The sequence below is a fragment of the Perognathus longimembris genome, chromosome 28 (assembly GCF_023159225.1).
Source record: "Perognathus longimembris pacificus isolate PPM17 chromosome 28, ASM2315922v1, whole genome shotgun sequence".
Taxonomy (NCBI): domain Eukaryota; kingdom Metazoa; phylum Chordata; class Mammalia; order Rodentia; family Heteromyidae; genus Perognathus; species Perognathus longimembris.
Window position 1 is genome coordinate 77,890,974 of NC_063188.1, and position 22,831 is coordinate 77,913,804.

A 22,831-nucleotide genomic window follows, 5' to 3' on the forward strand; every position below is an offset into this window, starting at 1 on the left:
CCTGGGGCTTGAACTCAGGGCCTGGGCATTGGCCGTCAGCTTTTATTTTTTTTTTTTTGTCAGTTGTAGGTCTTGAACTCTGGGCTTGAGCACTGTCCCTGAGCTCTTCAGCTCAAAGCTAGCTCTCTACCACTGGAGCCACAGCGCCACTTCCAGTTTTCTAGTGGTTAATTGGAGATAAGAGTCTCACACTTTCCTGCTTGGGCTGGCTTTGAACTGTGATCCTCAGATGTGTCTCCTGAGTAGCTAGGATTACAGGTGTGAGCCACCAGCACCCTACTGACCCTGAGCTTCTTTTCCTCAAAAGCTAGCACTCTGCCACTTGAGCCATATCACTACTTCTGGCTTTTTCTGTTTATGTGGTACTGAGGAATTGAACCCAGGGCTTCATGCATGCTAAGGCAAGCACGCTACCACTAAGCCACATTCCCTCAAAGTGCTTTTTTTTTTTTGGCCAGTCCTGGGCTTTGGACTCAGGGCCTGAGCACTGTCCCTGGCTTCCTTTTGCTCAAGGCTAGCACTCTGCCACTTGAGCCACAGCGCCATTTCTGGCCATTTTCTGTATATGTGGTGCTGGGGAATCGAACCCAGGGCCTCATGTATACGAGGCAAGCTCTCTTGCCACTAGGCCATATCCCCAGCCCCTCAAAGTGCTTTTTAAAATGGAAGTATGGCTGAGCACCTGAGGCTGAGGCCTGAGGATTCAGGTTCAAAGCTAGCCAAAGAAAACACATCTGTGAGACTCTTGTCTCCAGTTAACCAGAAAAATGCCAGAAGTGGAACTGAGACTTAAGTAATAGAGCACCAGCAAAAAAAAATTGTTTAAAGCAAGCTTACTTTAGAGTGCTTTGCAGATAACTCATGTGGTATGCTGTGGGAAATCCAAAACTACATTTCCAGGCTGGGAATATGGCCTAGTGGTAAAGTGCTCGCCTTGTATACATGAAGCCCTGGGTTCCATTCCTAAGCTCCACGTATACAGAAAAAGCTGGAAGTGGCGCTGTGGCTCAAGTGGTAGAGAGCTAGCCTTGAGCAAAAAGAAGCCAGGGACAGTGCTCAGGCCCTGAGTTCAAGCTCCACAACTGGCAAAAAACAAAACAAAACTATATTTCCAGCCCCCCCCCCAAATGGCCCCTACCTAGCCTTTCATCTCCCAGCCACCACCAGGCCCATAATTCTCCACACCTCAGCTTGTTCAGACCACAAGATTTATTGATGTCTGTTCCAGGCTGGGTTGAGCTGAAGGGTACACAAAGAACCAGATTCAGTCCACGCCTGAAGGTGAGCTTGGGGGAAACACACACATAGACACACAGATCTGGCATCTGGTAGCAGGGCACAGTCACACATGGGGACACTGGTGGGCACAGGTAGTCAGGAAAGGCTACCTAAACACATCACAGGAGTAGGGAGCAGGAGGCGAGGCAGCCATCAGCACCTTCGCCTTTTTGTACATGTCTAGGCAATTGACTTTTCAGACCAGTGGACCCAGGGTGAGATCAACAGGGTGGGAGCTGGCAGGCAGCAGAGACTCCCTCTCGCCTCAGAACATCTGAATGAAATTCTTCTCTGCCACTCTTGGTCTGTACTTGGCCTTCGGCCACGTGAGCTCTTCACTGGGCTCCATCTCTGTGGTTTTCAAGGCTTCCCTGAGACAGTCCACATAGACCAGGCACTCTACTCAGTGCCTGGCACATCATCAGCTTCTAATCAATGCACACTATTGTTCTAAGTGCTATCTACAGACTCTCTAGGTCTTGATTCCAGCCTCAAGTAGTCCCAGAAGTCATTGCAGCTCAGGGCTGTGGTTTCCAGAACACTCACTCAAGTTCCCAAGCCTGTGAGATACTTCTTGACAAAGATTGAATGTGATCCTTAGCTCCCTCTTTCAGGGCTGGTAGTCTGGGTCATAGGTATCTATCTCCCCCCAAGTGGCATGTGGGCTTCCCAGATCTACAGCCCTGACAAAAGAACCTACAACTCTTAAGGCTAGCACCATAAGCACAATAAGCAGAACCAAATTCAGCCACAGCCCTGGGAGATCTCCTTTTCTTTCAGGAGGAGGATAGATCTGTCCACCTGCCCTGGGGTGTTGCCTCATACCAAGGGGCGGGAAGGAGACCTGAACAGAGCACTCAGGCTCCGGGCAAAAGAAAGCAGGTGCAAAAACAAGTATCTTCTCCTGGTGTGGCAGCACATACCTGTTAATCCTAGCACTTGGGAACTGGGAGACAAGGAGGGGAGTGAATTCCAAGGCAGCTTGGGCTTCATAGCAAGTTCCAGGCCAGCCTCAGTTACATAAAGACTGTCTCAAAAGAAGAAATAAGTGAAAAACAATATTACAACCAACCAACTAAAGAACCCCCTATTCTGGGGGGCTCAGCTGAAGCTCAGTCCTTGGACCTCCATGAAAGGTCCTAAATACCAAATATAGACAAAATTTGACGTTAAAAAAGTACTTCCAAAAGTGGCTAGTGGTTTCTAAGAGCAACCCACAATTGGGACTGGGAAAAGGAAAAGGGGAGCCGGAGCTGGTCCTCACCACACCCGTGACGCTGGGGCAGGTGGAAGCAAGCAAGGGCAGGTGGCAGCAGCAGGTGAGGCTTTGGTGGTCATCCCCACAAGAGGAGACAGCAGTAGGGAAAAGATGGGTAGCTTCAGGCCTCTCAGTCTGATGAAGACTTCTCAGGACTAGAAGAGGTATTTTCGGCAGGATTGAGTCCCACACTTGCATTCAATTCGGACCCGCTTCTTGGGAGATCCAGGGAGCCCAGCCAGGCCAAAGTTGGAGTCCATGCGGGTACTTTCTATGTCCACAGGATCCACTATGGAGTCATAATCAGGAAAGGAGGGAAGGAACCTGTTAGGCCCATATGGAACATCCTGCTACCCTCTACTCCAGGAGACTAAGGGCCAAGGGAGCTTGCGTTAGGAGATGATCTGTGGGATGAGGATTGGGAGCTAGGGCCAGAACACAGCACTGGAGGGATGTTTAGGCCAGAGGTTGAAGATGGTTAGGACAGGCAGAGGGGCTTGTCATGGAATCAGGAGGAGAATGGAATGGTAGGCCACCTGGGCAATCCAGAAGGGCACCTGAGGGTTGGGAATATGGCCTAGTGGTAGAGTGCTTGCCCCGTATACATGAAGCCCTGGGTTTGATTCCTCAGCACCACATATATATATATATATATAAAGCCAGAAGTGGTGCTGTGGCTCAAGTGGTAGAGTGCTAGCCTTGAGCAAAAAGAAGCCAGGGACATTGCTCAGGCTCTGAGTTCAAGCCCCAGGACTGGCAAAAAACAAAACAAAACAAAACAAAACAAAACAGAAGGGCACCTGAACTCTTCCACCCAAAATCTATCCCAGGTGTCTTGGAGAGACTAGTCTCTGAAGGAGGGTCATGGCAAGAAGCCACAAGGGTGTCCAGACATTCAGAGGGAGGAAGGCAATTCTCCCTCCTAGAGTAGGGAAGGGCTAGAGGCACAGCTCAGTCAAGACAGAGCACAGATCTGGGTGCTGGTGGCTCACGCCTGTAATCCTAGCCACTCAGGAGGCTGAGATCTGAGGATCATAGCTTGAAGCCAGCTCCCATAGGAGCTGGCTCCTGAGACTCTTAATTAACCACCAGAAAACCGAAAGTGGTACAGTGGCTCAAAATGGTAGAGTGCTAGCCTTGAAGCAAAACGAGCTCAGGGACAGAGCCCTGAGTTCAAGCCCCATCCATGACTGACCTAAAAAATAAAAAGATAGGGCATAGGAATGCCCTAACTCCTGCCAACCATCCTTTCCTGCGAGTCTTGGCAAGAGTAGCTCTGGCTAGGACTAAGATGGTCAAAATATGGGGATTGCCTAAGGTATGGGCAAGAGAATGGGAGTTAGAAGGACAATCTTTAAAGCCCCAGTGAATCAATTGCACGTGATCCTGAGTGACCCCTCCCGCCCATTCCTTGGGAAAGAGGTGAGGGGGAGATCTTCATATTGCAAGTCACCATGTACCCCAGTTCCCCAGGGGCCCTGGTGCCCCCACCTTGCATGTTGTAATCAAAGGTGAGCTCCTCGCCTGCCCAGATGGTCTTTGTGGCAAAGAAAGCGATGCGGGGCAGCCGCTCATCAAGGTTATCTATGAATACGTTGTACACTTGCAGGTTGGGGTCACACTGAGCAAGAAAGAACAGTGGAAAGGTGAGGAGGAGTCCCAGCCTACCCCTCTCAACCCCCTGCCCACCTGCTACTGGGCTACTGGGGGACCCACACTATGGTTGACAAAGTGGGAGATATTGCCATAGTAGGCGGCATCCACAGTGTACACGTCCTCGACGTAGTCCAGGTCAAAGAGGTAGGTAGCACCCTGGCGGTCGTAGATCTGGCCCCGCCGCTCTGCCTCCTCTGAGGTAATGATCTGGGAAAGGGAGGAGGACAGATTTGTCAGGAAGGTTTCAGGCAAGCTGGCCACACTTACTTTTTTTTGCCAGTCCTGGGGCTTGAACTCTGGGCCTGGGCACTGTCCCTGAGCGTCCTTTGGCTAGCACTCTCCCACTTCAGCCACAGCGCCACTTCTGGCTTTTTCTGTGTATGTGGTGCTGAGGAATCGAAACCAGGGCTTCATGCATGCTAGGCAAGCACTCTACCACTAAGCCACATTCCCAACCCTGGCCCCAACACTTCTACCTACCTCCCACCCCCTTCTTCTGCCTCTGGATGGCAGGAAGTCATCTTTACAGTGTTGGGGGCGGGGCTTGACTGCAAGGGAGAAAGTCCATCTTCTGCTGCCCAGAAAGACTGTTGAAGATGTAACAGAGCCAGGTGGGGACCCAGACAGAAATTCAGAGTAAGGGCAATGAAGAATGACTGCCAGGGTGCAACAAGAGCTAGAGAGGGAGACGTGGCAGATCCAGCACAAGAGGTCTAGAGCAAGTACAAAACACAGTGCATGGGGGCTGGGAATATGGCCTAGTGGTAAAGTGCTTGTCTCATATACATGAAGCCCTGGGTTCGATTCCTCAGCACCACATATGTAGAAAAAAGCCAGAAGTGGCACTGTGGCTCAAGTGGCAGGGTGCTAGCCTTGAGCAAAAAGTCAGGAACAGTGCTCAGGCCCTGAGTCCATGCCCCAGGACTGGCAACAAAAACAAAACAAAACAAAAAAAGACACAGTGCAAACCATGCACGTGCCAAACAGGAGGTGGAGAACACAAAGGAAAAAGAGAACTAGAATGGGGGAGGGGAGAGAAGGTCAGAATGAATAGAAAAGATACTCCAGACACTCAGACAAAAGCCTTAGAGACAGAGACAGAAACACAGGCAGAATCTTGAGTACAAAACACCCGAAGGGCCAAGTGCTGGTGGCTCATGCCTATAAACCTAGCTACTGAGGACTGAGGTTCAAGGTCAGCCCAGGCAAGAAAGTCCATGAAACTCTTAGCTCCAACTAGCCACCAGAAAACTGGAAGTGACTCTGTGGCCTACAGTGGTAGAGCTCCAGCCTTGAGCAAAAAAGCTCAGGGGCAATGCCCAGGTCCTGAGTTCAAGCCCCATGACAAACAGCAACCACAATAAAAGACCCTACTGCCTGGGTAGAGGTTCGGGGCCTTATGGTCTTTGAATATGAGATACTCAGTAAAGAGGCAAAAGCCCAAATCCCGAGACAGAATGAAAGAGATGGAGTGACATAAAGAGAGAACCCTAAAGAAAAGATATCCAAGCAGAGATGAAAGCAGCTCACCCTCAGCTCTACCCTGTGCTTGGCAGTGCCAATACCCAGTCCTGGATAGCAGTTGGACCCTTCACCAGTTCTCTCTCCAGCTGGGCTCCTCATCCTAGGGAACATGAAGATACTCCACTAACTCTATTGATGAATTCCACCTCACTTTTTTGTGTGTGCCAGGCACCATCCCTGAGCTTTTGTGCTCAAGGTTACCACTCTATTGCTACTGCTTGAGCCTCAGCTCCACTTCCATTTTTGGTGTGTATGTGTGTGTGGTTAATTGAGGATACAGAGGCTCTCGGACTTTCTTGCCCAATCTGGCTTCAAACCCACGATCCTCAGATCTCAGCCTCCTGAGTTGCTAGGATTATAGGCGTGAGCCACCAGCACCCTACTTCACCTTACTTTTTTTTGCCAGTCCTGGGGCTTGAACTCAGGGCCTGGACACTGTGCCTGAGCTTCTTTTGCTTAAGGCTAGCCACTCTACCACTTGAGCCACAGTACCACTCCTGGCCTTTTCTGTTTATGTAGTACTGAGGAATCAACCCCAGGGCTTCATGCATGCTAGGTGGGCACTCTACCACTAAGCCACATTCCCAGTCCTTTACATTACTCTTGCTTGACAGAGCTCTCCTCTCCTCACTGGGGCCAGAGACTACTGCTTCTGGCAATCTCCAAGCATGAATGACTATGCAGTTCTTCAGGCTAGGGTCCCATTGTACCCAAGACTACTGTCTCAACTCAGGGTACTTGAAGTCCCGGGCCTCCCCCTCCTTCCTCCCACTCCTGGGAATGTGGCTTAGTGGTAGAGTGCTTGCCTAGCATTCATAAAACCCTGGGTTTAATTCCTCAGTACCACATACACAGAAAAAGCCAGAAGTGGTGCTGTGGCTCAAGTGGCAGGGTGCTACCCTTGAGCAAAAGAAGCTCAGCAACAGTGCCCAGACCCTGAGTTCAAGTCTTAGGACTGGCAAAAAAAAAAAAAGAAGAAGAATGCAGAGCCCACAGCAGACATGTGGTAACAACTTCTTTTCCTTCGGTTCTCTAGCCCAGCAAGCTGTCCTTCGTTTAAGTGGCAGTCTTCAGAAAGGTCCAATATTCTCTTCTCCCCATACTTCTCCCTTACCTCTCTCTTCCTCAAAAGACTCACTGTCCACTCCACAGACAACCCTAGACACAATCCTTCTCTACCCACCCCATGTGGCTGGCTACCATATTCTTTTGACTTATAAATTATCCCCTTCCTGAAACCCCTATTTACCCAGTGCTCATTGCCTCTTGATACATTCTGATCCTTTCATGTGCATTTTTTTGGTATCAGTACTGGGGCTTGAACTCAGGGCCTCAAGAACCACACTCCTTTGGATCTTGTTACATCCTTACAATAGAATCTCTAACTCTTTAACCTGGCAGCATGCCCTGGAGGATGTGTTTTGTTTTGTTTTTGCATATATCCTTGACATTCTCCTAAGCACCAACGGCTGATCAACATCAAGCATCTCCTGCTTCTGTGACTCTTGAGGATCAGGGCCAGATTGAGTTGTGTGTCTTCTCCCACTACACTGTGAGCCCTGTGAGCTGGGACTAGGTATAGGGTAGGCCTCAATACTCAAGAAAAATCCCCTGTGGGCTGGGATATAGCTCAAAGGCAGTGTTTGATTAGAATGTGTGAGGTACCTTGTGTTGTATCCCCAGCACCACAAAACCAAATTCCACTGAATGAATGAGTGAAGGACAGGGCAAGTTGGGTGACAATGTCCAAAAAGAAATGTATTCACTACCTGACTTAAAAACTATAACTTGGGACTGAAAATATGGCCTAGTGGTAGAGTGCTCATCTTGTATACATGAAGCCCTGGGTTCGATTCCTCAGTACCACATACACAGAAAAAGCCAGAAGGGGCACTGTGGCTCAAGTGGTAGAGTTCTAGCCTTGAGAAAAAGAAGCCAGGGACAGTGCTCAGGCCCTGAGTTCAGGCCCCAGGACTGGAAAAAAAAAACCTAGGAATCACAGTTCAAAGCCAGACTGACAAGAAAAGTCCAGGAGATAGATTCCTATCTCCAATTAGCAGCAAACAGCCAGAAGTAGAGGTGTGGGCTCAAGTGGTAGAGCCCCAGCCTTCAGCAAAGAAGCCAAATGAAGCTGGGTGCTGGTGGCTCATGCCTGTAATCCTAGCTACTCAGGGGGCTGAGATTTGAGGATCACTGTTCAGCCAGCCCAGGCAGGAAAGCCTATGAAATCTTTATCTCCAACAAACTACCAAAAAAGCTGGAAGTGGAGCTGTGGCTCAAGTGCTAGAGTGCTAGGCCTGAGCAAAAAGAAAGAAAAAAGCACAGGAATAGCATCTAGACAATTTCAAGTCCCAGGACTGGCAAAAAAAACAAAAACATAATCCAAGTGAGCTGGGCACTGGTGGCTCCCACCTGTAATCTAGCTAAGAAAGCTGAAAACTACAGTTCAAAGCCAGCCTGTGAAAGAAAGTTTGTGAGATTCTTTTTTTTTTGCTAGTCCTGGGGCTTGGACTCAGGGCCTGAGCACTGTCCTTAGCTTCATTTTGCGCAAGGCTAGCACTCTACCACTTGTGCCACAGTGCCACTTCTTGCCTTTTTGTATATATGTGGTGCTGGGGAATCGAACCCAGGGTTTCATGTATAGGAGGCAAACACTCTTGCCACTAGGCCACATTCCCAGCCCCTGTGAGATTCTTATCTCCAATTAGCTACCAAAAAATCTAGAATTGGAACTGTGGCTCTAATAGTATAGCACTAGCCTTGAGGGGAAAAACAAAAAACAAAAACAACCACATCAGTGACAGCGCCCATGCCCTGAGTTCAAGGCCCAGGATTGGCACACAAAGGAAAGAGAGCCAAAGGATCCTCGTGAGGCTGAGAATTCTGAGGTCAGACTCTTGTGGTATTGGCTAAAAGCCTCATGCTTCCTAGCCACTTAGAAACCAGTCACCTCACTCAATAAGCAATCATATCAAAGGACAGCCTTTTAACCAACACACTGTCTTGTCTGAACAGTCTAACTGTAGCTCCTCCCCATGCCAAGGAAAATGTCCACATCCTCTGCAGGCTCCGCCTTCCTGCCTGTTTTGCACCTACCGGCTCCTCCAGTCTCAACAGGAGTAGACTTGAGTCAACACACAAGCCCTCTAGGGCACAAACGGTTCCTCCTGCCATTCTGTAATGGGCCGCCTACCTTGAAAGGCCAAGAACAAATGCATGCCTCTTCCCGTCCCTGTTTACCAGCAACTTTCCAGACTGCTGGAGAAGACAGACAGCATCAACTGGCAGTTTGGAAAGGCTGTGGATGTAAGCAGGTCTAGTGGACTGAATCAGCTGCTATTCTGCCACTACCCAGAAGATTCTCAGTGTCCTCTCCCTGTGCTTCTTTCCTTAGCACCCTCCACTGCCCCCCCCCCAAAAAAACCCAACAGGCCTAGCTGAGCACCAGTTTTAGACACTGAGCCTTTTAAACAATTGTTTTTTACTAGCTTTGTGACTCTGAACAAGTTATTGCACCTCTCTAGGCCTCTGTTTTCTACAGAACAGGCAAGATGACAAAAGTTCCATCCTACTTTCATGATGTGAAATGGTTTTGTTAGGAACAGAGATGTAATGAGCGCTTAAGTGCCAAATCTTGTCTAAGATGACCTTTGCCAAGAGAAAAAAGCTGATAATTAAATGGTATCTATAAGTTTACTAAATCGATTACCACTCACCTTCATTTCAGTTATTCAAATATGAAGGGGATGCATGTTTCATAATGGATAAAATTCACTAGCAGTCAAGCTAGCTCCTTGAGGGTAAAAATGTCCTGAAGAAATGTGAAGGTTTGGACCAACCCGCACGGTGCAAAGGAGTGAAAGGCTGCTCACATGACAGGTATGATTGTAAGTGTACCAAAGTAGGACAATGTAGCATTTAGGGATGGGACTTATGGCCTCAGTTACATAGCATTTTGGAAGCATATAGAAGAGTACCACCACATGGCTGGGAATCTGGCCTAGTGGCAAGAGTGCTTGCCTCGTTTACAGGAAGCCCTAGGTTTGATTCCTCAGCACCACATATATAGAAAAGGCCAGAAGTGGCGCTGTGGCTCAAGTTGGCAGAGTGCTAGCCTTGAGAAAAAAGAAGCCAGGAACAGTGCTCAGGCCCTGAGTCCAAGTGCCAAGTGCCAAGACAGGAAAAAAAAAAAGAGTACCACCACATCATTTCACCCCAAGTAGAGTAACAAAGACTGGATAGGTTTCTATCCGGTCAGGTTGAACCCAATCTTGTAGCCAGATAGGTTTGGAGCTCACTCTCCTACCCATCTTGCTGTGCCATCTTGAGGCCACATGGGAAGGAGTTTGGCACTGAAAGTATTTTGGGGGACTGTTTCACTATGAGAAGGACCCATAGATCTCAGGGCACCTTGCAGGGTTGGGCCTGGAAGTTGCTGATTATGGCAAGATTGAGGCCATGAAATAGCATGGAGAAACTGGTACAGAGAAGAGAGCCCCAGGAAACCCCGTTGTTCTTAGGGTACAAGAGTCAAGACTCTAAAGCCTGAGCATTTTGGATTTTCTAACTTTTATACTGTACTGGCTAATACTTACTTACCTGAGACATACTGTGCACTGTGCATTGCTCAAGTGTCTCCTCCAACTGCTTCACACGGAATAACTAGCTAAGGGCTGGGAATATGGCCTAGTGGTAAAGTGCTCGCCTCATGTGCATGAAAGCCCTGGGTTCAATTCCTCAGCACCAACATATAAAGAAAAAGCTGGAAGTGGTGCTGTGGCTCAAGTGGTAGAGTACTAGCCTTGAGCAAAAAGAAGCCAGGGACAGTGCTCAGGCTCTGAGTTCAAGCCCCAGGACTGGCAAAACAAAATAAGAAGAAAAAAAAAGAATAACTAGCTAAATGCCTCTAACAAGCCTATGAGGAGTGAACTGGTATAGCCCCCATGTTCCAGATTAGGAATCTGAAACAAAGAAAGGTGAGTTGACGGAGTGATGGGACAGACATGCAGCTCTGAGTGGACAAGCAGGTTCTGGGGCCACCTTCCTACTCACCTTGCTGTGCAGCCGCTTCAGAAGCCAAATGGGAAGAGTTGGGCCCTGGCAGTATTTGAGGGGGACTGGGGCAGCAGCAAAAGGACCCATGGACCAAAGAGTCCCAGAAGTGTACCTGGAAGTTGTCTGTCATGGCCAGATGGGAGGCCATGAAATAGCATGCATAAAGAAAATTATTAAGAGTAGAAAAGGTGAGGAATTGGGACTATGGCTTAGTAGTAGAGTGCTTGCCTAACATGCATGAAAGCCTGGGTTCAATTGTACCACATACACAGAAAAAGCTGGAAGTGGCGCTGTGGCTCTAGAGGTTGAGTGTTGTTTTCCTTGAGTAAAAGAAGCTCGGAAACAGTGCCCAGACCTTGAATTCAAGCCCCAGGACTGGCAAAAAGAAAGACAGTGCCTTCTTCTAAGGGCGTGGATACCTCTATACTGTCAGGGTGCTCAGGGGTAACAACACTTCTTTTTCTTGCCCCTCACACAACAGTATGGGTATTGTTACTTTCTAAGTCAGGAGGTGGGGCTGGGAATGTGGCTCAGTGATAAGAGTGCTTGCCTAGCATGCATGAAGCCCTGGGTTCGATTCCTCAACAACACATAAAAACAGAAAAAGCTGGAAGTGGCACTGTTGCTCAAGAGGTAAAGTGCTAGCCTTGAGCAAAAGAAGCTCAGAGATAGTGAGTGCTTAGGCCCAGAGTCCAAGCCCCAGGGATGGCAAAAAAAAAAAGTCAGGAGATGGGAAGAGCACAAGTTCTGCCCCAGCTCATCAGGGCACTCTAGGATACAAATATCCTTTCCTGTAGATCCTTAATGACCCCTCCACCTGACCACCTGACCCTCCCTGGTCTATGGACATTTCCTCTAGCAGCCTGTCTGGGGTGTGGTTGTTCCCTTGTTTGGACTGTGAGGGTGCTCTGCAGTGATCTTGCCTTGAAACTCTGTATCTGTCCCTCTAGGGTCTGCCCTTCTACTTTGATTCCTCAGAATGGAAGCCTTTCTTCCTCAGCTTTGTCACCTCTGCAGTGTAGACACCCTCAGATGTCTCTTAAGGGACCTATAGAAATCTGTGCCGGCATTTGGAGTTGGTAAGGCATACTCAGGGATTTAGATGGTCTTTGGTCAAGGTCCAGGGATGCTAAATATCTCACAAGACATAAAACAGGTTCATAAACTTTTTTTCCCAGTCGAGGGGCTCAAACTCAGGGCCTGGACACTGTCCCTGAGTTCTTTTTTTTTTTTTTTTTGCCAGTCCTAGGCCGTGAACTCAGGGCCTGAGCACTGTCCCTGGCTTCTTTTTTGCTCAAGGCTAGCACTCTGCCACTTGAGCCACAGCGCCACTTCTGGACATTTTCTGTATATGTGGTGCTGAGGAATCGAACCCAGGGCCTCATGTATACGAGGCAAGCACTCTTGCCACTCAGCCATATTCCCAGCCCTGTCCCTGAGTTCTTTTGCTCAAGGCTAGTGCTCTACCACTTTGAACCACAGTGCCGCTTGCAGTTTTCTGGTAGTTAATTGGAGACTAGAGTTTTACAGACTTTCCTGCCTGGGCTGGCTTTGAGCAATCCTCAGATCTCAGCCTCCTGAGGAGAGCTAGGATTACAAGCATGAGCCACCAGCACCAGGCTCAACACAGGTCTATATTAAAAAACAAAAACATACCTCCCTGGCCAAAAGGCCCACCATATCCCACCTTAGGATCTAATACTTACTGTGGCAGACACCCTTGCCAGTTATTCAGCCATTACCTCGTTTTACACTTGACCACATAACATGGCTAAAGCATTTCCTCTCTCACCCCTCCCTGACACTGAAGTAAAGTGACTCCGTTCCAGCCAGCAGATAGTGAGCAGAAGTGATATGCTCTGTGTCCAGGCCTAAGCCATCAGAACCCTCACCTTCAGTCCCTCCACCAAGGTCACCAGAACCTTCCAGGCAATGCTGAGGATCTGGCAATGAATTGGAAGCTTTGAGAGAAGCACAAGCAGGCAAAGAACCTAAGGAAACCTGCCCCCCGCCCCCCCGCATTGAATGAAACGCCTGCTCAGGAGTTTCTGGTGCTCATGAGCTAAACAAAGTGCTAATATGCAAAACCACTAGAATTTGGGCATTGTTCCTCACAGCAACTGGCCTGCCTGGTGTACCTTTTAGCCTGTCCCCCAGGTGAACTAGAGAAGGTAGCTAGCTACCATCCAAGGCATGTCTGCATCCTACTCCAGACATAGTTGTGCTAACAGGGCCCAGGAACTTGAGATGACATGCCTTTTCAAGTGACACAACTCTGTTCTCACACCCCATGGCCTGTAAAAGGACGGTTGCCCAGAGCTCAGTTCCTATACAGCTTCTTTGCTAGGTACCCTGATGAAGTCACCCCTGGCCAGAAGCATGTCCATGTTCATTTGCCTACCCAGCATAACTGTGCTGGTGGGCAGTGGTTAGGGATTCTTGTCCCTGGGCCACGCAGACAGACCTCCCAGACCCTCCTCACAAGGAAAATAGGAAATTTCAGGAACATGGTAGTAGACACAGAGTATGACTTATTGACAACACAAGGTGGGGTCAGCTGCACACGTGCCCCTCCCAGGCCTATCTCCTCACCTCTCCGACATACTCCATGACAAAGCTGTTCTTGCGGATCTTCTCCAGCGTGCGGACCCCCCAGCCACGCCCATCATCGGTGCGGAAGATGCAGAGGTTATAGCGGATGCCCTTCTGGACTACACGGTTGGGGCAGTCATAGCCACAGTGGCAGCGGGAGTTGCACTCGTAGATGGGCTGCCCAGCTCGTAAACGCACCTGGCCCTGGTCATTGTAAGCAAACTTGTGCAGGGATGCCCCCGGACAACAGCCTCCGGCGGGTGCCCATAAACAATCCTGGCACTCACAGCCCACGGCTACCTGGTTGAGGGTGATGCCCTCACCAACACGGTACTCATTTATATACACAAAGGCCCGAGGGGGTCCATCTAAGTCCACCTCATTCTCCACAGTGATGCGTCCAGTGTGGTTACGCTTGGCATTGAGCTCCTGCTCCCAGCGCTTAAGAGCCCGCCTCTGCTTAGCTTTCTGTACCAGGTAGTTGGACAAGTTGGGGTCCAGGTGCCGGGGTGGCTTGGATCGGTGGTGCCGCCGAAGCAGCTCCCTTTCTAAGTCTTTATGGAACTGCTTGAGGAGGCGCACACACTTGAGATTCTGCCGCGGCTCCCAGGTGCTCTCCGAGTCAGGGTACCCACGCCACTTTACCAGATAATACTCTTGTTCCTGGGGTGGAGAGGATTACAAAGTTCAGTGCCCACCCTGCCCCCTTGCTATCTCTCCAGTGCCTACTTGGCATTTCACTTCCCCAAACCATGCCCTTTCTCCCATGTTTCCATCAACAGCTTCCTCTTTTTTTTTTTTTTTTTAGGTTGTGGGGCTTGAACTCGGCCTAGGCACTATTCCTGAGCTTCTTTAGCACAAAGCTGGCAGCCTACCACTTGAGCCACAGACCCACTTCTGGATTTTTCTGTTTATGTGGTGCTGAGGAATCGAACCCAGGACTTCATGCATGCTAGACAAGCGCTCCACCACTAAGCCACATTCCCAGCCTGGCCTTCTTTTATTTTTTATTTTATTTATTTATTTATTTTTGCCAGTCCTGGGGCTTGAACTCAGGGCCTCAGCACTGTCCCTGGCTTCTTTCTGCGCAAGGCTAGCACTCTACCACTTGACCCACAGCGCCACTTCTGGCTTTTTTCTATGTATGTGGTGCTGAGGAATCAAACCCAGGGCTTCATGTATACGAGGCAAGCACTTTACCACTAGGCCATATTCCCAGCCCCTGGCCTTTTTTTAATAGCATTCCTAGGGCTTTAATTCAGGGCCTGGGCTCTGTCCTTGAGCCACAGCACCATTTCTAGCTGTTAAGTGGTTAGTTGGAGATAAGAGTCTTACTGGACTTTCCTGCCCAGGTTGGCATAGAACCATGGTCCTTAGATCTCAGCCTCCCGGATAGCAAGGTTTACAGGTATGAGATACCAGTGCCCAGCTTGCATCCTCCTCTTTCTAGTTGTTCATTCATCCTTGACTCCTCTTCTGTGCACATTCTCCACATCCATGTTCAGGGCATCCTTCAAAATCTATCTAGAATTCCTCCCTTTGAAGCCATCAAACCACTACCATCACCACTACTTTCATGACTAGCCTGGTGCCCAACAGGAACCTCCTCACAGTCCCCAGCTTCCATCCTAATTCCTACGGGTTGTTTTCTACACAGCAGCTAAGAGGAGCTTTTGTTGATGGGAGGTAGCCATAGGACAGATTTTTGTGTACGTGTGTGCCAGTACAGGGTCTTGAACACAGGTTCTAGTTGTTTTCCCTTAGTATTTTCGCTGCAGGTTGTCATTGTACCACTGAAGTCACATCTTCATTTCCAGCTTTTTGGTGGTTAACTAGAGATAGTCTCATGGATTTTCCTGCTCAGGCTGGCTCTGAACCATGATCCTCAGGGAATGATTACAGGTATGAGCCACCAGTGCCCAGCTATAGGATAGAATTTTAACAGCACAGAGTCTGAAGTTAGTCAGGTAAGTAAAAATTCCCAGTTTGTAGCTCTCTGGCTGTGTTATCTTAGACAAGTTATTGATAGGCCTCAGTTTCCTCATCTGTAATGAAAATACAAGCCAAGCTTGGTGCCGCACACCAGTAATCCCAGGACTAGGAAGATTGAGTCAGAAGGATCACAAGTTCATGAACTACACAGCAAGACCCTGCTTTAAGCAAATAAACAAGAAAAACAAACTTGTGAGGTAGCACAAGCCAGTACTCGAGACTGAGGTGGGAGGGTGGTAAGTTCAAAGCCAATCTGGGCTACATAGCAAGTTCCATGTAGCCTGAGCTACCTAGTAACACCCTTACAGTCCAGCCTCCCAAAAGGAAGAAAAATATAGCTCAATGTTTTTCTTCTCTTTTTTAAGGGACTGAACTCCAGGCCTATTGCTTGTAAAGTAGGTGTTCTACCACTTGAGTTATGCCTCCCACACCTTTTTGCCTTAAGATTTTTGTGCTGGTACTGAGCTTAAACTCTGGGCCTGGGCACTGTCCCTTAGCTTTCTTGTTCAAAGCTGGTGCTATATCACTTGAGCCAGAACTCCACTTCTTGGCTTTTTGGTGGCTAATTGGAGATAAGAGTCTCACAGACTTTCCTGCCAACACTGACTTCGAACCCAGATTCTCAGAACTCAGTCTTCTGAGTAGGTAGGATTACAGGTGTGAGCTACTGTCAACCAGCTGTCTTATTTTGTTGTTTTTTTTTCCTACATTGTTACTATAAAGTAGATGCACAGAATTGTTACAGTTACATAATCAGGTAATGAGTACATTTCTCCAGGAAATGAAAACAAGAAGTTTTTCTTTGTTTTTTTTTTTCTTTTTCTCCTTTATTCGGCTCTCTTTAGGAGGGTAAGGAGGGGCACAGAAATGGAGGAACAAAGGGTTAACAAATGCAGCAGTAGTACTCACTAGACACAATATGGAAAATGAACTAAACAACTTGCAGCTACATAGGGATGGGAGGGAAAAACTAGGAGAGAGTGAGGGAAGGGGTGACATTGTCCAAAAAGAAATGTACTTACAGCCAGGCACTTGGTGGTTACAGTGGCTCATGCCTGTAATCCTAGCTACTTAGGAAGCTGAGATCTGAGGATAGTGATTCAAAGTCAGCCTGGGGAAGGGAAGTCTGCAAGACTCATCTCCAATTAACCACCAGAAAACCAGAAGTGGCACTGTGGCTCAGAGTGGTAGAGTGTTAGCCTTGAGCAAAATAGCTCAGGGACAGTGCCCAGGCCCTGAATTCAGCACCACAACCGACTACACACACAGACTTAATACCTGACTTACGTTAACTAACCTCTCTGTACATCGCCTTTATAAGAAAAAATTACATTTATTTTTGGATATCACCCTTTCCTTTGATCTCTCCCAGTTTCTATTTGCCATATTTTTGAGGTAGAATCTCACTTTATGCCAGAGGCTGGCCTGTGCTTCAAACCTACTTATGTTGCTGGGAATAGCAGGTATACCCAGTTGCACCCAACTATTAGTAAAGATTTGAGTCTCAAAATCTGGGTGCCAGTGGCTCATGCCTGTAATCCTACCTACTCAAGAGGCAGAGATCTGAGAACCATGGTTCAAAGCTAGCTAGGGAACAAAAGTCTGTGAGAGAAGCTCTTGCTAAGAAAAATCTGGAAGTGAAGGTGTGGCTCACATGGTGGTTCACCACCAGCCTTGAGGGAGAAAGGGAAGTCACCCTGGGTAGCCACAGTACCAGTATAAACACACGGAATCTCTATTATGCTCTTTCATGCACCAGGAACCGCCATCTCCACCTCCCAAGTAGCTAGCATTATAGGTTTGAGCCACTGTACTAGGCAATATTCTTCTAGAATTTATTATACAGTGGGTACTGTTTTGAGTACTTGACAAGTCCTAGTAAGTAAACCACATAACTCTGAGGTAGATAAAACTAGTTTTCCTCTTTTCTTTTTTTCTTTCCAGTCCTGAGCACTGTCTTTGAGCTATTTTTATTCCCCTCAAGGCTAGTGCTCTACCACTTGAGCCACAACTATACTTAAAGTTTTCCTCATTTTGCAGGTTAGAAAAATAAAGTCACAGAAGAGGTGACACTGTCCAAAAAGAAATGTACTCATTACCTCACTCCTGTAACTGCTATCCCTGTGTATATCACTTTGTAATAGAAATTTTTCTCAAGAAAAGAATGGGCGGGGCTGGGAATATGGCCTAGTGGTAAAGTGCTTGCCTTGAATACATGAAGCCCTGGGTTCGATTCCTCAGCACCACATAAGCCAGAAGTGGAGCTGTGGCTCAAGAGGTAGAGTGCTAGCCTTGAGCAAAAAGAAGCCAGGGACAGTGCTCAGGCTCTGTGTCCAAGCCCCAGGACTGGCCAAAAAATAATAATAATAATAAAGAAAAGAAAAGAAGGGGCTAGGAATGTAACTCACTGGTAGAGTGCTTGACTAGCATGCATGAAGCCCTGGGTTCAATTTCTCAGCACCACATATATATAGGAAAAGCCAGAAGTGGTGCTGTGACTCTAGTGGTAGAGTGCTAGCCTTGAACAAAAGAAGCTGAGGGACAGTGCCCAGGCCCTGAGTTCAAGCCCCAATACTGGAAAAAAAAAGGTTTCTGTAGAGCTGGGTACTGGTGGCTCACACCTATAATCCTAGCTACTAAGGATGCTGAGATCTAAGGATTCTGGTTCTAAGCTAGCCTGGATAGGAGAGTCTGTGAGACTCTTATTTAGAGTTAACCACAAAAATCCAGAGGTGCAGCTGTGGCCCAACTGGGATAGCACTAGCTTTGAGCATAAAGGGTCAGGGACAGTACAGGGGTTAAGTTCAAGCCCCGGGGCCAGAAAAAAATGGCTTCTGTTAAAAGCCTGGATTTCTACTGGGGCCAACATCTGGTCCTCTCAAATTATCTTGGTGGCTCAGTTCCTCTCCTTCATTCTTTTAAGGAACCATCCCGAAATTATATCCTGCCAGCAGTGGAAACTGTTGCCATTTTATAGCAACCTTTTTCTGGGAAAAAGTTCTTGACTCTGAAAGGTTTCAGTAAACAACTTTTAGGGGAGTGGGAGCTACATTGCAAACACTAAAATTGGTTTCTATTTCATTTTGTTTCCATTTCCAATGCTGACAGATTTACTTAGGGTTAATATGGCTCCTGCCTTCCCTGAGAAAGCCACTTAATTCCCCCACCAGTAAAGTGGGAATAAGAGGGTCTATTCATTCTATTTTTTTTCCAGGAAGGATCAGAAGAAATAATTTCCTTTGTAAACAGGTGTGGGTTGTGAAGCAAGAATCCAATTTTCTTGAGATGCCCAAAGCAGTCACCCAAACTCACACTGATCTTCTTGTAATCACAGAGGTACTCCACTTCAAAGTCATACAAGTTCCTCTTAGACACACCAAGAGCAGGGCAGGAGAGCTTGGCCAAGCGGCACAGATCTTGTAGTTGATGCAAAGAGGATTTGCAACAAATGCTGCAGCCTGGAAAGAGGGGACCCAAGAGTCAGGAAAACTGAATCCACACACCTTCCCAAGAGCTAAGAGGCTTAGGCAAGTGCAAGTTCCTGGAACCAGAATGTGCAATGCCCAAGGGAGTCCTTGGGGCAGCAAGGTTCAAGATGAAGTTAGGTGGACTAATTACCTGGAAGGAATGGTTTCACAATTCCTGCTATGCTACACAATTCCTAAAACTGCCATTATCATTCCTAAAACTGCCAGCAAATTAGCCCAAGGTTCCAGGCTCTGTCACCCTTCTTCCAGTTTGCAAAAGAAAGGGAACCTACACTGCCCCAAGGAGAGGCGTGGGGGCCAGGGAGAAAAAGGAATTGGGATTACAATTTCCAGGGCATCTAAACAAAGGTGTTCATGGAAAAGACTGGACTTCAATCTCAAATCTGAAACTTATGGGACAAATATGTTTTGGAACTTAAAAACTGGGTGATGGGGCTGGAATGTGGCCTAGTGGTAGAGTGCTTGCCTTGCATATGTGAAACCCTTCGTTTAGATTCCTCAGTACCACATATATGAAAAGGCCAGAGGTGGCGCTGTGGCTCAAGAGGTGGACTGGTAGCCTTAAGCAAAAAGAAGCTAGGGACAGTGCTCAGGACCTGAATCCAAGCCCCAAGACTGGCAAAACAAAAAACAACAACAAAAAATACCTGGGTGATCATACAAATGTAGTTTTAGGTATCCCCCCCCCCCACATACTCCCAGGGTGAAGGGGCACTGAGTCATAACCAAAAAAAGTAACATCAACAGCAAAAGTAACATTACCAAAGGAAGTAACATCTACTGCAAAAGCATACAATGTCCACATTAAGATGAAATAAAGGTATTAAAGAGTCATTGAATTATCCCAAGATTTAAAAAATCTTTTGCTATGAATAATATAAAATTCAAGAAAAAAGGTTTCATTTTTCAGGGCTTTTTAGATTTGAGGATTATGATACATTAGCTTCCTTCAATTAGTCCGAGGCCCTTAATCCCCCGTAAATACACTTTTCCACAATGCATTTGACGTTGCTGTCATACACACCTCCTGTGTAAGTGACACTGATCCTTTTAAATATGCCTCAACTGAGAACTGGCGGTGTGGCTCAAGTGGTAGAGCAGCATCCTTGAGCAGGAAGCGCCAAGCTGCGAGCGCAAGGATATGGGTTCAAGCGCCAGTACTGGCACAGGAAATAAATTTTACATATGTATATGTGCACAAACATACACAAGAAATACGATTTCTGGGGTCACCAACATACCAACTGCATAGGATCTTTAAAAAATATATAAATTTCTGATTCAAAGCATATCATTAATGTGCTTTAGAAGCCATTTCATCAGATGTCACCCAACATTCGATTGCAAATATTTCCGGTCAACATTCTATTTCACCTTTTAAAAACACTTAATATTTTCTTCTTCCCCTCACAGAGATCAAACTTAAGTCCGCTACGAAATGCGTTACATGTCAACATGAAAACATATAAACGCTTGTCTAAAACGATGTCCTGTGTACCTCTGACACACTTAAGCCAAGGCCCTGGGGACGCGGGGCCGGTGCCGGCAACTCGCGGACTCCGATCCCGCTTCTCCCTTCACAAACCCTTTCAACTTCCCTTTCCAACACCGTCAGGGTGACCCTAAATAAGATTGCCAGCAGCGGGCACCTCAGCGTTCACGGCGGTACTCGCCTACCCTTTACAGGTCCTGTCACACTTGTGGAATCCATCTTCCTCGCTGCTTTACTCCCGGAGAGTCCCCCCTCAAAGCAGACACCCCTGTTTTCTTCCACATGGAGGCTTCCAGCTCTACTAGGGAGGCCCCATTCCCCTCTTTGGGGGGAATCCTCTACTGTGAACTCTTCTGCCATCAGGCTATGCTAGCCTTCCCCCAAAGTGTCAGTCGAAGAAGGGGGTCCGTCCTTCTCCTTCCTCCCCTTCCGGAGTCTCGCGTGGAAAGCGAAAGGGTAACGGTCACGGGGACCCAATTTTCCCGCGCGCGGATGTAGACTGCTTGACGAGATCCTGCACGGAGGCCAGCCGATCTGACGTGAACCCAGGCGCGGGCTGCCTCCCGCTTCCTCCCTTAGCCCCGCACCCCGCAAGTCCTGAAACACGCGACCCTCCCCTGAGCCCCGCCCAACCCCGCACGCCAGGCCCACACTCCCGGAGCCTCAGCTATTCCGCACCCGGCTTCCAGCTCCCGGCTCCATGGCCTCGGATGCCGGATCCCCGAGCTGGCGACATCACCCTTCCAAGTCCACCTGGCCCGGCTAAGTGGCCTGTGCCTCTACCGCTACTACTTCACCTTTTAAATTTTCCGCCATCTTTCTACACAGCTAACAATATTCAGGCCGAGCCGGCCTCGCGAGATGAGAATTCGCGCGGGTGTGGTTCGGAACACACAGCCTATTGGCAGTGCCTCACCAGGAGCAGCGTCCGCACGGACCAACCCGGGAGTCGTCGCTACACCCCTCCCGGCACCGGCTCGTTTCCGGAGGCGGTGCTCGCTCTGCTTTCCCGAAGGGCGGCGGCGGCAGCGGCGCGGGGGGTGGGGGGCGGCGTAGGGGCGGCAACAGAGATAGCTGAGGTCGCCAGAGGCTCTGCGCTAGTACTGGGCTATCCGTCACTGCGTTAGCCAATCACAGTGCTAGCCAGTCCCAGTGGGAGTCTTCCTCCTGTCAGACCTTCTGATGTCCGTCTTTACATTTTAACCCCAAGCACGCCAGGACTTGCCCAGGCAGACTAGTACCACAGGCAGACTAGTACCACACCGTCGCTCACCTGATTATCTGATGCAGATCGGGTTGTGGGTCAGTCGCGCAGTCTGGTGTCTGTTGATTCAGACTGCAGCCTCGACATCCATACTGTCTCTTAATAGTAGCACCCATGTGTGCACTCAGACTTCCCTTCCAAAACAGATTCTTGATGCTTTCTCTCAAACTGTACCCCCACGTTATTATCAGTCAGCCCTCCTCTCCATCTACCCTTGCCATGGGAACGGCTGCGATTTTCCCCCAAGAGGAAACTAATGCTAAGATGCAGCATTCAACAAGACCTCTCTGGCAGTCTGGGATTAAGTCAGGACAAGCTGCCATTCCCAGCTTTATCTGGGTATTTGCACCGTTGGTCACTAGGGTTATTTTAGGTCCCTCACTTCTCATGTAAACCACGATCAAGTCACAACACCCAAATAAGACCTAGCAGGAAATAGAGGTATGATGAAGACTTGGAGGCCACTTGTCAGTGGGTCTTCCATTGTGTAGAAAAAATTCAGTGTGTGTGAACTGATTGTTAGTGCTGAAAGGCCAAAAACACAAATCCAGGCAGAGTTCCGGTTGCTCCCACCTATAATCCTACCTACTCAGAGATCTGAGGATATCATGGTTCAAAGCCAACTAGAGCAAGAAAGTCCCTGAGACTCTTTACCTCCAATTAACTACCAAGAAACCAGAAGTGGAGCTGTGGCTCAAGTGGCAGACTGCTAGCTCTGAGGGTGGAAAACAAGCTCAGGGACAGTACATGGACCCAGTACCAGAAAAAATATTAGGTTAAATGTGAACCCAAGCTAGGTGCCAGTGGCTCACGCCTATAATCCTAGCTACTCAGGAGACTGAGATCTGAGGATGGCAGTTCAAAGCTAGCCTGGGCACGAAAGTCCACAGGACTCTTACCTCCACTTAACCACCAGAAAACTGGAAGTGGAGCTGTGACTCCAAGTGGTAGAGTGCTGTCCTTGAGCAAAAGAGCTTGAGTAGGCCCTGAGTTCAAGCCCCATAACCAACAACAGAAAACGTGTTAAACTGAGTTCACGTACCAGAGCCCATGCACGCATGCGCGCGCACACACACGCATGCGCTCACACACACACACACACAGAGCCAATGAAGCTAGAGGGTTTATTTAGTTTTTCCCTCAGCTATGCATGATACACGTGATTCCTAGAAAGAGTCAGCTGTTCACAGTACTTGGCCATTGACAGAAGCATCAGTGCCTTGGGTTATCAG

General features: G+C 48.3%; 1 protein-coding gene across 2 annotated transcripts; it reads right to left on the reverse strand.

The window, feature by feature from the left end:
• Positions 1 to 1,137: 1,137 nt before the first annotated feature.
• On the reverse strand, positions 1,138 to 21,247 carry Suv39h1 (SUV39H1 histone lysine methyltransferase). 2 transcript variants are annotated; one of them, XM_048335647.1, is made up of 6 exons: positions 21,133 to 21,247; positions 18,668 to 18,813; positions 13,364 to 14,026; positions 4,253 to 4,399; positions 4,028 to 4,157; positions 1,138 to 2,825 (listed from the first exon to the last, which is right to left on the reverse strand). In XM_048335647.1, the coding sequence occupies exons 1-6, from the start codon at positions 21,149 to 21,151 to the stop codon at positions 2,692 to 2,694; spliced, it is 1,239 nt and encodes a 412-aa protein (XP_048191604.1). In that variant the 5' UTR covers positions 21,152 to 21,247; the 3' UTR covers positions 1,138 to 2,691. The 2 variants fall into 2 exon arrangements, with proteins under 2 accessions (XP_048191604.1, XP_048191603.1); XM_048335646.1 differs by lacking the exon at positions 21,133 to 21,247 and adding an exon at positions 20,521 to 20,902.
• Positions 21,248 to 22,831: the final 1,584 nt, after the last annotated feature.

Excerpts from the sequence above, each read along its gene's own strand:
- Suv39h1 (XM_048335646.1), bottom strand. The coding sequence starts at position 20,695 with ATGGCAGAAGAGTTCACAGTAGAGGATTCCCCCCAAAGAGGGGAATGG. Across the intron at positions 18,814-20,520 it reads TGTGACAGGACCTGTAAAGG|GCTGCAGCATTTGTTGCAAA; the intron begins GTAGGCGAGTAC and ends CCCTCTTTCCAG. Across the intron at positions 2,826-4,027 it reads CTTTGATTACAACATGCAAG|TGGATCCTGTGGACATAGAA; the intron begins GTGGGGGCACCA and ends ATGACTCCATAG.